We start from the raw sequence: 11,290 nt of genomic DNA, 5'->3' as shown, positions 1-11,290 counted from the left end.
AAGTTCTACATTTTAAATGGATCATAGACTAGAAAGCTTGCAAAGAGTGCTCTTTACCACTAAAAAAGCTGTCACTCTTTGTTTAGTGAGTGTATATTTATCATGCCGCAAACCACATTGTGCCGCAAACCATAACCGTTAGTTTGTATCATCCATATTTCCAAAGTCTGCCCATTATAGAAATTCTTCCAAACACAAATATTCATCCACACACAAATTTTATACTGCTTTTGTCTTTGTTTTCTGCCAAGTTTGCCCATTTTAGATATGCGTGCACACATAATGTTTGAGCTCGGGATTAATACTGTGGCGGGAAACAGATTCGTTCTGTTCAAGTGTGATCCTGTTTACGTCCTATATTGAAGGAATCTCCCTTCACAATTAAGCTGCTTTCGACTGAAAATAAATTGCATTTGGACCAGTATTTTCAGCCTTTATCCCAAAGCTGGGGAGTGGAAGTTTAGGTTGGCTTGTATAAGTCGTTTGTTTAAAAAAACAAAATAAAAAAAAAATCCCTGCATCATCTGCTTCACTGCCTGCTTTGACTAGTCAGTCATCTGGAATACAAAATCGAAGTACTGGGCATAATGCAAATGAGTTTTCTTACATCAGAGTATCCCTGATACTGAAATTGCTTAACTCCAATGAATACTAAAAAAGATGATACTGAATTTTCATTTGGTTTAAAGGTGTGGAGTAACTATGATGTACTGCTATATCTACTAATATTTTAAGCAAAATACCGTGACGTTGGTTACAGTGGTTATACAGTGGTACTGATTATATTTATGGATTGCCATGTGATTGTGTTGGGTTTTAAAATACACCTAAGGTTTTACAGCCATGTTCATTTCCCCTGTTGTGTTTACCATGTTACCGATGTGTGTTCGGTGGCTGATGGGTTATTGTTCTTGTAGACGCTGTCAAAGTCCAAGCTCATGTGTGACTTGAGAGTCTTGGAAATGGAAATCTCTGCTCACTGTCTTTGAATATTATTTTCCAATGTAAAATATGTAAAATATATGGGCTTTAAAAATGACAAGATCACACACAACCATTCTTGTGTTTGAAAAGAGCAGTTGGAGTATTTGTGTCGTCATGAGGATTGATTTGATCTTAGTGCTGATATCAGGTGAGATTTATTGGTCTTGGAAATGATCTTTTCTCACAAATTTTACAACTGCAGCTTACATGCGTATAAATATGATGTTCAAGAAATTAATTAATGGGTTATACCATCGATTCCTCTGATGTCGGTCATATGGCATGCAAAATACAAGTAATAATAGGAAAGTGAATAATTCCTAAATTATTCACGTTCGAACCCTCAAGCTTTTATTTTGTCTGAATACTGTTGTAATCCTGTAAACTGTCCTCAGAAATGTTGGAGATTAAATGTGCAAATAAAGAGAAGCTCTCAGAACTGTGCAAACCTACTCACGAGCTGTTCACATGAACGCTTGGAATTCTTCTTGCAATTCTATTTTTGGTTTTAATAAACTCACAATTCTCAGAAGAAAAGTGTGAGTTGTGATGTATAAAGTGCAAGTGCAAGAAAAAAGAATTGTGAGATAAAAAGTCACAATAACTTTTTAAATTTTGTGTTTTGTGGTGGAAAGCAAACAAAAAAACTAAATCAGAATTGTGAGAAAAGAGTTTATATCTCGCAATTCTGAGTTGCAAGGGAAAATATGTCAGAAACCTTCTAGACGTTGCCTCTGAAACCTCATGGGAAAACCTGCATAGAGTGTTTTAGATGTGATTGCACCCAGGTGAAACAAATAATAATAAAACTTCCTTAATATACTTACAGTACTCTATTTTCATATTCTTCAGTACTTCTTAAGATAAACTTAAGATCATCTAAGTGTACTCAACTGTGCTATTTTGGGACACCATGAAAATGAACTAAAAAGTGCTTTTAACATACTATCTCTGTATTTAAATATATTTAGTCACCACTTGTAGTACACTTGACCCCAATTTTGATACACTAGTACACTCAAGTGTACTACAAGTGGTGACTAAATATATTTAAATACAGAGATAGTATGTTAAAAGCACTTTTTAGTTCATTTTCATGGTGTCCCAAAATAGCACAGTTGAGTACACTTAGATGATTAGTAGACACTTAGTTCAAAATTAGTGCATGGAAATACAGCACTGCAAGTACATTATAAAAGTGTATTTTCTTCACCCAGGATGGTTGAATTTTGCTACTTTTAACTTGGCCAATGCATTCTGAATGTGACATTTCAACATTATAAATGCAATGCCATGAACGGATTATTGTCTCTCGCCGCAGCTCTGAGCTCCGGTGTGAACTCTTATGTGTTTTACTTTGTGTCTGAGAAAATGAACTGGACCGAAGCGCAGACCTACTGCAGACAGCATTACACCGATCTCGTCACCGTAAATGACCAGACGTACATCGATGAGCTGTTACAATCTCTACCCAGTGGTTTTAGCAGTATGATGTGGATTGGACTCTATCGGACGGATGAGTATTTTCCCTGGGTCTGGGTCTGGTCCGATGGGAGCAAAGCCCTCTTCACACCGTGGGATTATTCACAACCAAACAATGTTGGTGGCCAACAGTACTGTGTATGCATGTCTACTAAAGGATACTGGAGCGATTGGTGGTGTACAGATAAATTACCATTTCTGTGCTACACCGGTGAGTTGTGAGCAGCAGCAACCATTTCACTTAATTTAACCACCCAGCGGAAGTCATGTTACCTGTGGTATAGTTTACAAGCTGCATCTTTAATTGACATGAGACACAAGATGTTAATGTTTATTTCGTGACGTAACTAGCAAATAGGAAGAAACCATGGTTACTCTTTGGTTAGTGTAATAAAACCATGGTCAATCTGTGGTTACCAAGGTTTAACTAAGTTTTATTCATGCATCAAAAAGATCGATCTAGAGTACCGTATATTTTGCTAAAGACACATTTTGAAAGAAGAAACAACAAATGGCAGACGGAAAAGGTTTTATTTATTTTTTTGAAAGTTGTTTTGTCACTTATACTGAATGTAAGTTGATATTGTCCTGAGCGCTTCATTGTGTCTCTGACAGAGAAAAAGAGACAGATGGTGAGATTGGAGGTAAAATCAAGCCAAAATGTGAATGATCCTGCAGTGAAGAATATGATTTTGGCAAAGGTGAGTTTAATATACTGTAAATTAAATATATATCACAATGATGATAAACTTAACAAGAGTGCTGAGTAATAAAGGTCTGTTTCTGTCCTTCAGCTAGAACAGATACTGAAGGAGAAGGGTCTGACAGATGCTAAGCCCTCGTGGAGGGAGATTTCTGGAGAAAATGTCTTCCACAAGATGTGGTATCAGAAGAGTGATGCTTCTGATGCGTCCTGCAAGAGAACCATCAACTGACCGTCTCATAATAGCATTTATTGTGTAGTTTTAGATGCTCTCAGAAAATGTGGCTCACTGAGACGTTGGTAGATGGAGCTGTATGTACACTTCTCTACTATCAGGCTATTTTTGTATTAAATGCAAAAATACAATTATTTAGAGATTTTGTATAACTATATTTTAAAACACAATCACCCGTAGATCTTATGCTGACTGTCCTATTAGCCACGTTTATCTTGTTGTGTGACTATCTGGAGTCAGGTTTCTATCAAACCTGTTAGATCTCTATATAAACAAACACTAACAATTTTGGACAAGAAACCAAATAGATAGCATCATTGTAAAATTATATAAAAACATAGTTTGCTTAGTTATGAAAATTCTATTGATTTGTCTTTTATTAAAATGTTTTTTTAAATGTGTAAATAATCTTGCTCATTCTTAATATGAGAGTTAATCAGAATTGCACAGTAGCAAAGAAAAAGTACATTTGCACAATCCACATTTTGAGTTCAAGGTGCACTGCTTTGGAGCAGCCTTCCAACTGAACTGGAAATGAAAAACAGAGTTGAACATTTATCAAAGAAATTTTAAAAAGTGGTTCAAACAAAAGCAGGTTTGTGAACACTGATGGTTGTACACAGTTTCAGCTTTTCTTCCTTCTTTTTTTTTTTACTTTCTCTTCGTTTTTCATGTGATTATTGTTTTACTGTTGTTACAAAAGCCCAGCGAGGGACTGGGGCTGCAAATGAGCCTTTGGCTAGAAGCCTACTGTATATGTGGAGCATCGGCTGCTTGAAATTGTAGCAATGTTATACTGCATTGTCCGTTAAACTAATAAATAAATACATTTTGAATGCTTCTTTTGCATTGTTAGAGTTGGTTTTTGAATGTTGCAGGTGTGTAAACCTCTCAAAATAAATGTAAACTGGAAAGCAAGTTGACACTTGTCCTGTAGGGGGACCGCAATAAAACATAACAAAAAGAAAAAGAGTTCTTGTTATGCAATTATGTATGAACTACACCAGGGCTCTGCAACCTTTTTGGAATGATGTGCCATTTTAACCCCCCCCCCCCACCCCATTTTTAAATGATAAGATAAAAAACTATATTTGATTATCATGCAACCTTTTTTTAAATTCAAAAGTTTGTTTGATAACAGAGTTTACAAATTTGACCATACTGAACTCCACTTCAAGGCCAATTGTGCATTAAAACAGTTCTGTTTAATCACCGTTCTATCATCTATCATTATCATCATTTTCTCAGTATCACTAAGTTCAGTAAATGATGGGATCAGGGCTTCAGATCTGGGGAGAAATGTTCCCCTCACATTGTGATATTTAGGACAAAAGGACAAATCAGCAGAAAGTGTTTCTCGTTCTCTGTTTGCTGTAGATCACAGTGTCTACAGATCCTCTGCTCTCGCTCTGTCCATGTTTGTCTATGTCTTCCTCTCTCTATTTCTAAATCATGGTTACTTCATCTGTATTTGGAGAAGATTTGTCTTTCTTTAAATGGTTTAATCAATAAATAATTGGCAAATTTAGTTGTTCTGTTTAGGGTTGAGTAGCATTGGAGTTTATTTTGAAGGTTAAAGTGTATTTTTAGAGATTCATCAGATTTTTGTCTTTAATAATGTCTTTGGGGATGAAGCTGTAGTCAGTGAGGACTGAGGAGCTGGGTTTGACGGACGAGCTGAAGAGAGAGCGTGTTTAGAGGATGAGATTCTGCTGAGGTTTCATTGGTGAGGAGGGCTTTATATCGGATTGAATCAGGATCAGATTAATGAAGGTGATGCCAGAACTGAACACCTCTTCTGGATCTCAATCTTCAGTGGGTAGAAGCCTAATTCACCTAAAATGTTTTTGATAATTTCTAGTCTAAGTACCCCTAAAACTCTCTCTATAACTCCCACTCTGTTTCGTGTGCATGAGCTTTTCCCACACTGTTCTTTCACAAGTGTTTTATTGTGGACCCACACTGTTCTTTCACAAGTGTTTTAGTGTTGCTCGTCTTTAAGTTTTTCCCACACCGTTCTTTTACAAGTGTTTTAGTGTTGCTCGTCTTTAAGTTTTGGTATAATTTTCATGGCATGCCTGCTTTTAATTGTTCTAGTGAAGATTGTTCATTGGCTGTTGGAAAGGCTGTCAGGTATGATAGCATTGTGTCTGCCTCCCGAATGAATAGCGCTGTACTTATTTTCTATTTTCTTAGACACCACAGAAAAAGTGAATAGTGTTGTTCAGAGTTGTGATCCAAGATGCGTTCCCTGAAAAGCACACGTACATCACAGAGACTGTATTTGATGTCTGTATTTACATTTGCAAGACATATTTTTTTAGAGTGTTTTCTCATCTGTTAAATGTCAAATAGACGTTTAGTAGATGTCTTTAAGATGTTTATGATTTAAAAAGTATGTAAAACTGACATCTGAAAGACATCTGTAAGATGTTTGTACACAGCAGAAGCTTTCCAGATCAAGAGATCTTTAACAGACATCTTGCAGACGTACCTGTGCTATCTGGGTTGGTTTTTGTTATACCGTTAATTCAACCAGCAAAAGAAAAAGAAAAAGAAAAAATCCTCTCCAATGTTCCACCCTTCATTAAGGATGAGTTGTTAGTAACAGGGTTGTCTAGGTAAGATTGTGTCTCAAATTAAAAAAATACCTCTTGGTTGTAAGTCTTCATTGCTCAAGCATGTTTTGTTTTAGATGGCAAGTGTACATGACTTTAAACAATGGTGAGGATGAAATGAATGTTGGATTGATGGATTTGATTGTCATTTTTGCATCTTCTGACACAATGAAGTGCTTTGAGTGTGGCAAAGAAGGTCTAACCAAACAAGTGTGCCCTGGGAGGCTTGAGGGTACAGATGCTGTTGTGTTGACAAATAAAAATGCCGGTAGCAGTAAATGTGGAGCAGGCTAGCATTGTTAATGTATCAATGAATGTGCGAAAGGAGCGCAGAGATGGTGGAAACAGTAAGAGTGTAGATGTTAGAAGCAGGGGTGGACTTTACCATAAGGCAAAGTGAGGCAATTGCCTTGGCCCCCGAGCTACACAGTCCAGTTCAGATCAAGGACAGAACTTAATAAAGAAGAGCGAAAATTTACAAGAAAAGATAAAGAAGTCCTGGCTCGTGTACAGTGAATAAAATGACTGTTATGTGCTTTTGTTACCACCTGTTTGGTTACCAAGAAAAGGACACTCAGCTAAGTGGGGATGGACTCAATAGCTGGAAAAGTATTGCAGCCTACTTGAGACAGCATGAGAGGTCTGCTGAACATATCACAAACATGGATACTTGGCGTAATCTTTCACAAAAACTACAAACAAAAACAGCTATAGATCAGATAAACCAAGATCTAATTGCTCTTGAAGTCAGCCACTGGAAAGAGATTTAAGAAGATTTATTGCAATTGTAAACATTTCGTGGCCACTCTGACAGATTGTTTGCACATGCAAACATACATAAATGTAAAAATAAATAAAGGACATAGTTTGACAAGGTTAAATGGTCCTGAAAAATAGTCACAGTTGCACTGTTTGTGGTCAGATATAACCACATTAGAATGAGAAACGAATTTCATCTAGTGTAAGTGTTTGGTGCTGCGTCCAAACAAAATCATGCTGAAATCAAACTAAATTTGAAACAAACCCAAATTAGAAACACAGCCTATATATACATATTCATTATAAAACAAAATTAAATTAAAAAATATATACTACAAACAAATAACTTAATTTTCTTTCAAAAGAGACCAATCTTAAATCTGAAATTTCATTTTCAGATCTGTGCTCAAAAAGTAGCCAACAGGTAATAAATGGATTATAACTACTGCCTAAATATAATTTAGTACCATAAAATTAAATTAAAAACATTGATTAAAAGCTAAAATATAGTACATTCATTTCAGTTTGCTCGTCTCTGACTGCTACACGAGCAGCACTGGAGGGTTAAAAGAATAGAAAGTCCACACCACAACTATAATGATAACAACGCAGATCGTTACAATCATTATCAATATGTTTTCTTATTTCCCAGCTGATAAACGATAAAGCACAAGCATTTGAAATTTCAGATGACAAAACGTTACCATGCTTATAATACACAGAATATTGTCCACTGTTGTGGATGCTAATATAGATATTATTGTTATCATTATTGGTGTGAACGGGGCTTTACAGCATAGTGTTGATCTATCTGTTACAAACTGTTACAAACCAACAGGTTTAGTTCAGTCTTGTCACTAGTACTTTCACCAACTGCTTTCTAAGTTCCCATTAAAACAGAAACTGATCAAAAAACTGAACATGATTAAATTATTAGTGTTTTTTACTGTGACTGTGACTTCACATTTACATGCTGTATTGTTATTTTCAATAATTGTATTTATTTTTATTTATTAATCATGTAATTGTTTTTAACACTTTAACTGGTGCCATCCCAATGAGGTTCAAAATCACTCTCACAGACTTTTTCCTGGACTTGGGAAGTCGTGGCCTAATGGTTAGAGAGTCGGACTCCCAATCGAAGGGTTGTGAGTTCGAGTCTCGGGCCGGCAGGAATTGTGGGTGGGGGGAGTGCATGTACAGTGCTCTCTCCACCTTCAATACCACGACTTAGGTGCCCTTGAGCAAGGCATCGAACCCCCAACTGCTCCCCGGGCGCCGCAGCATAAAATGGCTGCCCACTGCTCCGGGTGTGTGTTCACAGTGTGTGTGTGTTCACTGCTCTGTGTGTGTGCACTTCGGATGGGTTAAATGCAGAGCACGAATTCTGAGTATGGGTCACCATACTTGGCTGAATGTCACGTCACTTTCACTTTCACTTTAAACTGGTGCCATCCCAATGAGGTTCAAAATCACTCTCACAGACTTTTTCCTGGACTGCGCCCAGCTGGTGGAATGACCTCCCGATCTCAATTCGAACAGCTGAGTCTTTACTCATTTTCAAAAAACATCTAAAGACTCATCTTTTTCGCCTCCACTTAACCAACTAATACTAGTACTTACCTTTTCGCATCAGTGCAGCTAACCAATCACTGCACACACTGGCCCAGCTAACCAATCACAGCACACACTGGCCCAGCTAACCAATCACAACACACACTGGCCCAGCTAACCAACCACAACACACAATGGCCCAGCTAACCAATCACAACACACACTGGCCCAGCTAACCAGTCACAACACACACTGGCCCAGCTAACCCAGTCACAACACACAATGGCCCAGCTAACCAGTCACAACACACACTGGCCCAGCTGACCAGTCACAACACACACTGGCCCAGCTGACCAGTCACAACACACAATGGCCCAGCTGACCAACCACAACACACAATGGCCCAGCTAACCAACCACAACACACACTGGCCCAGCTAACCAATCACAACACACAATGGCCCAGCTAACCAATCACAACACACAATGGCCCAGCTAACCAACCACAACACACAATGGCCCAGCTAACCAATCACAACACACACTGGCCCAGCTAACCAATCACAACACACACTGGCCCAGCTAACCAACCACAACACACACTGGCCCAGCTAACCAGTCACAACACACACTGGCCCATCTAACCAGTCACAACACACACTGGCCCAGTTAACCAGTCACAACACACACAATGGCCCAGCTGACCAGTCACAACACACAATGGCCCAGCTGACCAACCACAACACACAATGGCCCAGCTGACCAGTCACAACACACACTGGCCCAGCTAACCAATCACAACACACAGTGGCCCATCTAACCAGTCACAACACACACTGGCCCCAGTTAACCAGTCACAACACACAATGGCCCAGCTAACCAGTCACGGCACACACTGGACCAGCTAACCAATCACAACACACACTGGCCCATCTAACCAGTCACAACACACACACTGGCCCAGTTAACCAGTCACAACACACAATGGCCCAGCTGACCAGTCACAACACACAATGGCCCAGCTGACCAACCACAACACACAATGGCCCAGCTAACCAATCACAACACACACTGGCCCAGCTAACCAGTCACAACACACACTGGCCCAGCTAACCAGTCACAACACACACTGGCCCAGCTAACCAGTCACAACACACAATGGCCCAGCTAACCAACCACAACACACAATGGCCCAGCTAACCAATCACAACACACACTGGCCCAGCTAACCAGTCACAACACACACTGGCCCAGTTAACCAGTCACAACACACACTGGCCCAGCTAACCAGTCACAACACACACTGGCCCAGCTAACCAATCACAACACACAGTGGCCCAGCTAACCAGTCACAACACACAATGGCCCAGCTAACCAGTCACAACACACAATGGCCCAGCTAACCAATCACAACACACAGTGGCCCTGGCCCAGCTAACCAATCACAACACACACTGGCCCAGCTAACCAACCACAACACACAATGGCCCAGCTAACCAATCACAACACACAATGGCCCAGATAACCAATCACAGCACACAATGGCCCAGCTAACCAATCACAGCACACGCTGGCCCAGCTAACCAATCACAGCACACGCTGGCCCAGCTAACCAGTCACAACACACGCTGGCCCAGCTAACCAATCACAGCACACGCTGGGCCAGCTAACCAATCACAACACACGCTGGCCCAGCTAACCAATCACAGCACACGCTGGGCAAGCTAACCAATCACAGCACACGCTGGGCCAGCTAACCAATCACAGCACACGCTGGCCGAGCTAACCAATCACAACACACGCTGGCCCAGCTAACCAATCACAGCACACGCTGGCCCAGCTAACCAATCACAGCACACGCTGGCCCAGCTAACCAATCACAGCACACACTAGCCCAGCTAACCAATCACAGCACACACTAGCCCAGCTAACCAATCACAGCACATTTTATATTTCAGAAGGCTGGCCTTCATTTGATACAGTAACTATTTGAGCCGTTCATGCCAGACTGGGGAGAGAGGTGTTGTAATAATATAAAATATGAGAAAAATAATGTGTTTTTCGAACAACCTAGTATGAGAGCTTGTTCAAGTACACCCCCAAAAACAAAATCAAGAGCTTGTAAAAGAGCATAATAGGACCCATTTAGTGTTTATAACACTTTATAATAATCTTCCATTGAAAGCACTTCACAAATAGTGTGTACTCATCAACATCAGTGCATCTATAGATTTACATGTGTGTATTTGTACTGGGTGTCTTTTTTTTTTTTTTTTTTGGAATTGTCTCAAACTTTGCATTTCAGATTATTGTGTGTTATTAAAATAACAAATAAAACCAACAAAGTTAGTGATTCAGAAAATGCATGTATTACAATCATCAAAAATTACAATGTTCATTCTAGAATTCTGCAATCCTAAAAATAAAAATAAAAAATAGTAGTTAACGATTACACGTCTATGGATTTTAAACGGCACCAAAAAAAAATAAAAAAATAAAAAATATTTCAAAATGAATAACAATCAACAAATTAAAGAACATACATACAAGTTTTACAACAGATAAAACAGAGATAAAATAAAAATCGTATACATGAGGAAATTTGATCTCACATGTTTGTAGATCTGTTCGGCCCCACAAGCTGCCTTTGTGTTTACATGATTTATAATCAAAACAAACTTTACCAACTTTTACAGTCATTTTCCTTGAGGGGTCTTCTAGCTCTGTTGTACTTACTGTACCTACTAACCCATGGCTAAATAAATGTGGGTGGGTCCTCCCCCAGAAAAAAAATATAATACTGGAGTATATGGCATTTTCTGTAGTCTGGACCTTCTAATTAAAGGAGTGTCTTTTTACACAAATGTATTGTTTTTGACACGAGAAACCAGAGTTTGCTTCCACCTTTTGCTGAAATCGTTCTTCTCTTTTTACATCTCATATCACATCGGAAAAG

At 39.1% G+C, this 11,290-nt stretch overlaps 1 protein-coding gene across 2 annotated transcripts; it reads left to right on the top strand.

Annotated features, from left to right (window-relative positions):
* The first annotated feature begins 224 nt into the window (after positions 1-224).
* On the top strand, positions 225-4,389 carry LOC122137901 (C-type lectin lectoxin-Lio2-like). Of its 2 annotated transcripts, XM_042726921.1 has the most exons (4): positions 225-1,772; positions 2,306-2,677; positions 3,082-3,167; positions 3,261-4,389. In XM_042726921.1, the coding sequence occupies exons 2-4, from the start codon at positions 2,356-2,358 to the stop codon at positions 3,399-3,401; spliced, it is 549 nt and encodes a 182-aa protein (XP_042582855.1). In that variant the 5' UTR covers positions 225-1,772; positions 2,306-2,355; the 3' UTR covers positions 3,402-4,389. The 2 variants fall into 2 exon arrangements, with proteins under 2 accessions (XP_042582855.1, XP_042582854.1); XM_042726920.1 differs by lacking the exon at positions 225-1,772 and having other exon boundaries at positions 2,122-2,677.
* Positions 4,390-11,290: the final 6,901 nt, after the last annotated feature.

Source organism: Cyprinus carpio, chromosome B7, assembly GCF_018340385.1.
Source record: "Cyprinus carpio isolate SPL01 chromosome B7, ASM1834038v1, whole genome shotgun sequence".
Classification (NCBI taxonomy): domain Eukaryota; kingdom Metazoa; phylum Chordata; class Actinopteri; order Cypriniformes; family Cyprinidae; genus Cyprinus; species Cyprinus carpio.
Note: the sequence above shows the minus strand (reverse complement) of the source record. Positions and strands in the feature narration are given on the sequence as shown.

Coding starts and splice junctions, on each gene's coding strand:
- LOC122137901 (XM_042726920.1), top strand. CDS start 2,278: ATGAACGGATTATTGTCTCTCGCCGCAGCTCTGAGCTCCGGTGTGAAC. Junction 2,678..3,081: donor ACCATTTCTGTGCTACACCG/GTGAGTTGTGAG, acceptor TGTCTCTGACAG/AGAAAAAGAGACAGATGGTG. Junction 3,168..3,260: donor AGAATATGATTTTGGCAAAG/GTGAGTTTAATA, acceptor TCTGTCCTTCAG/CTAGAACAGATACTGAAGGA.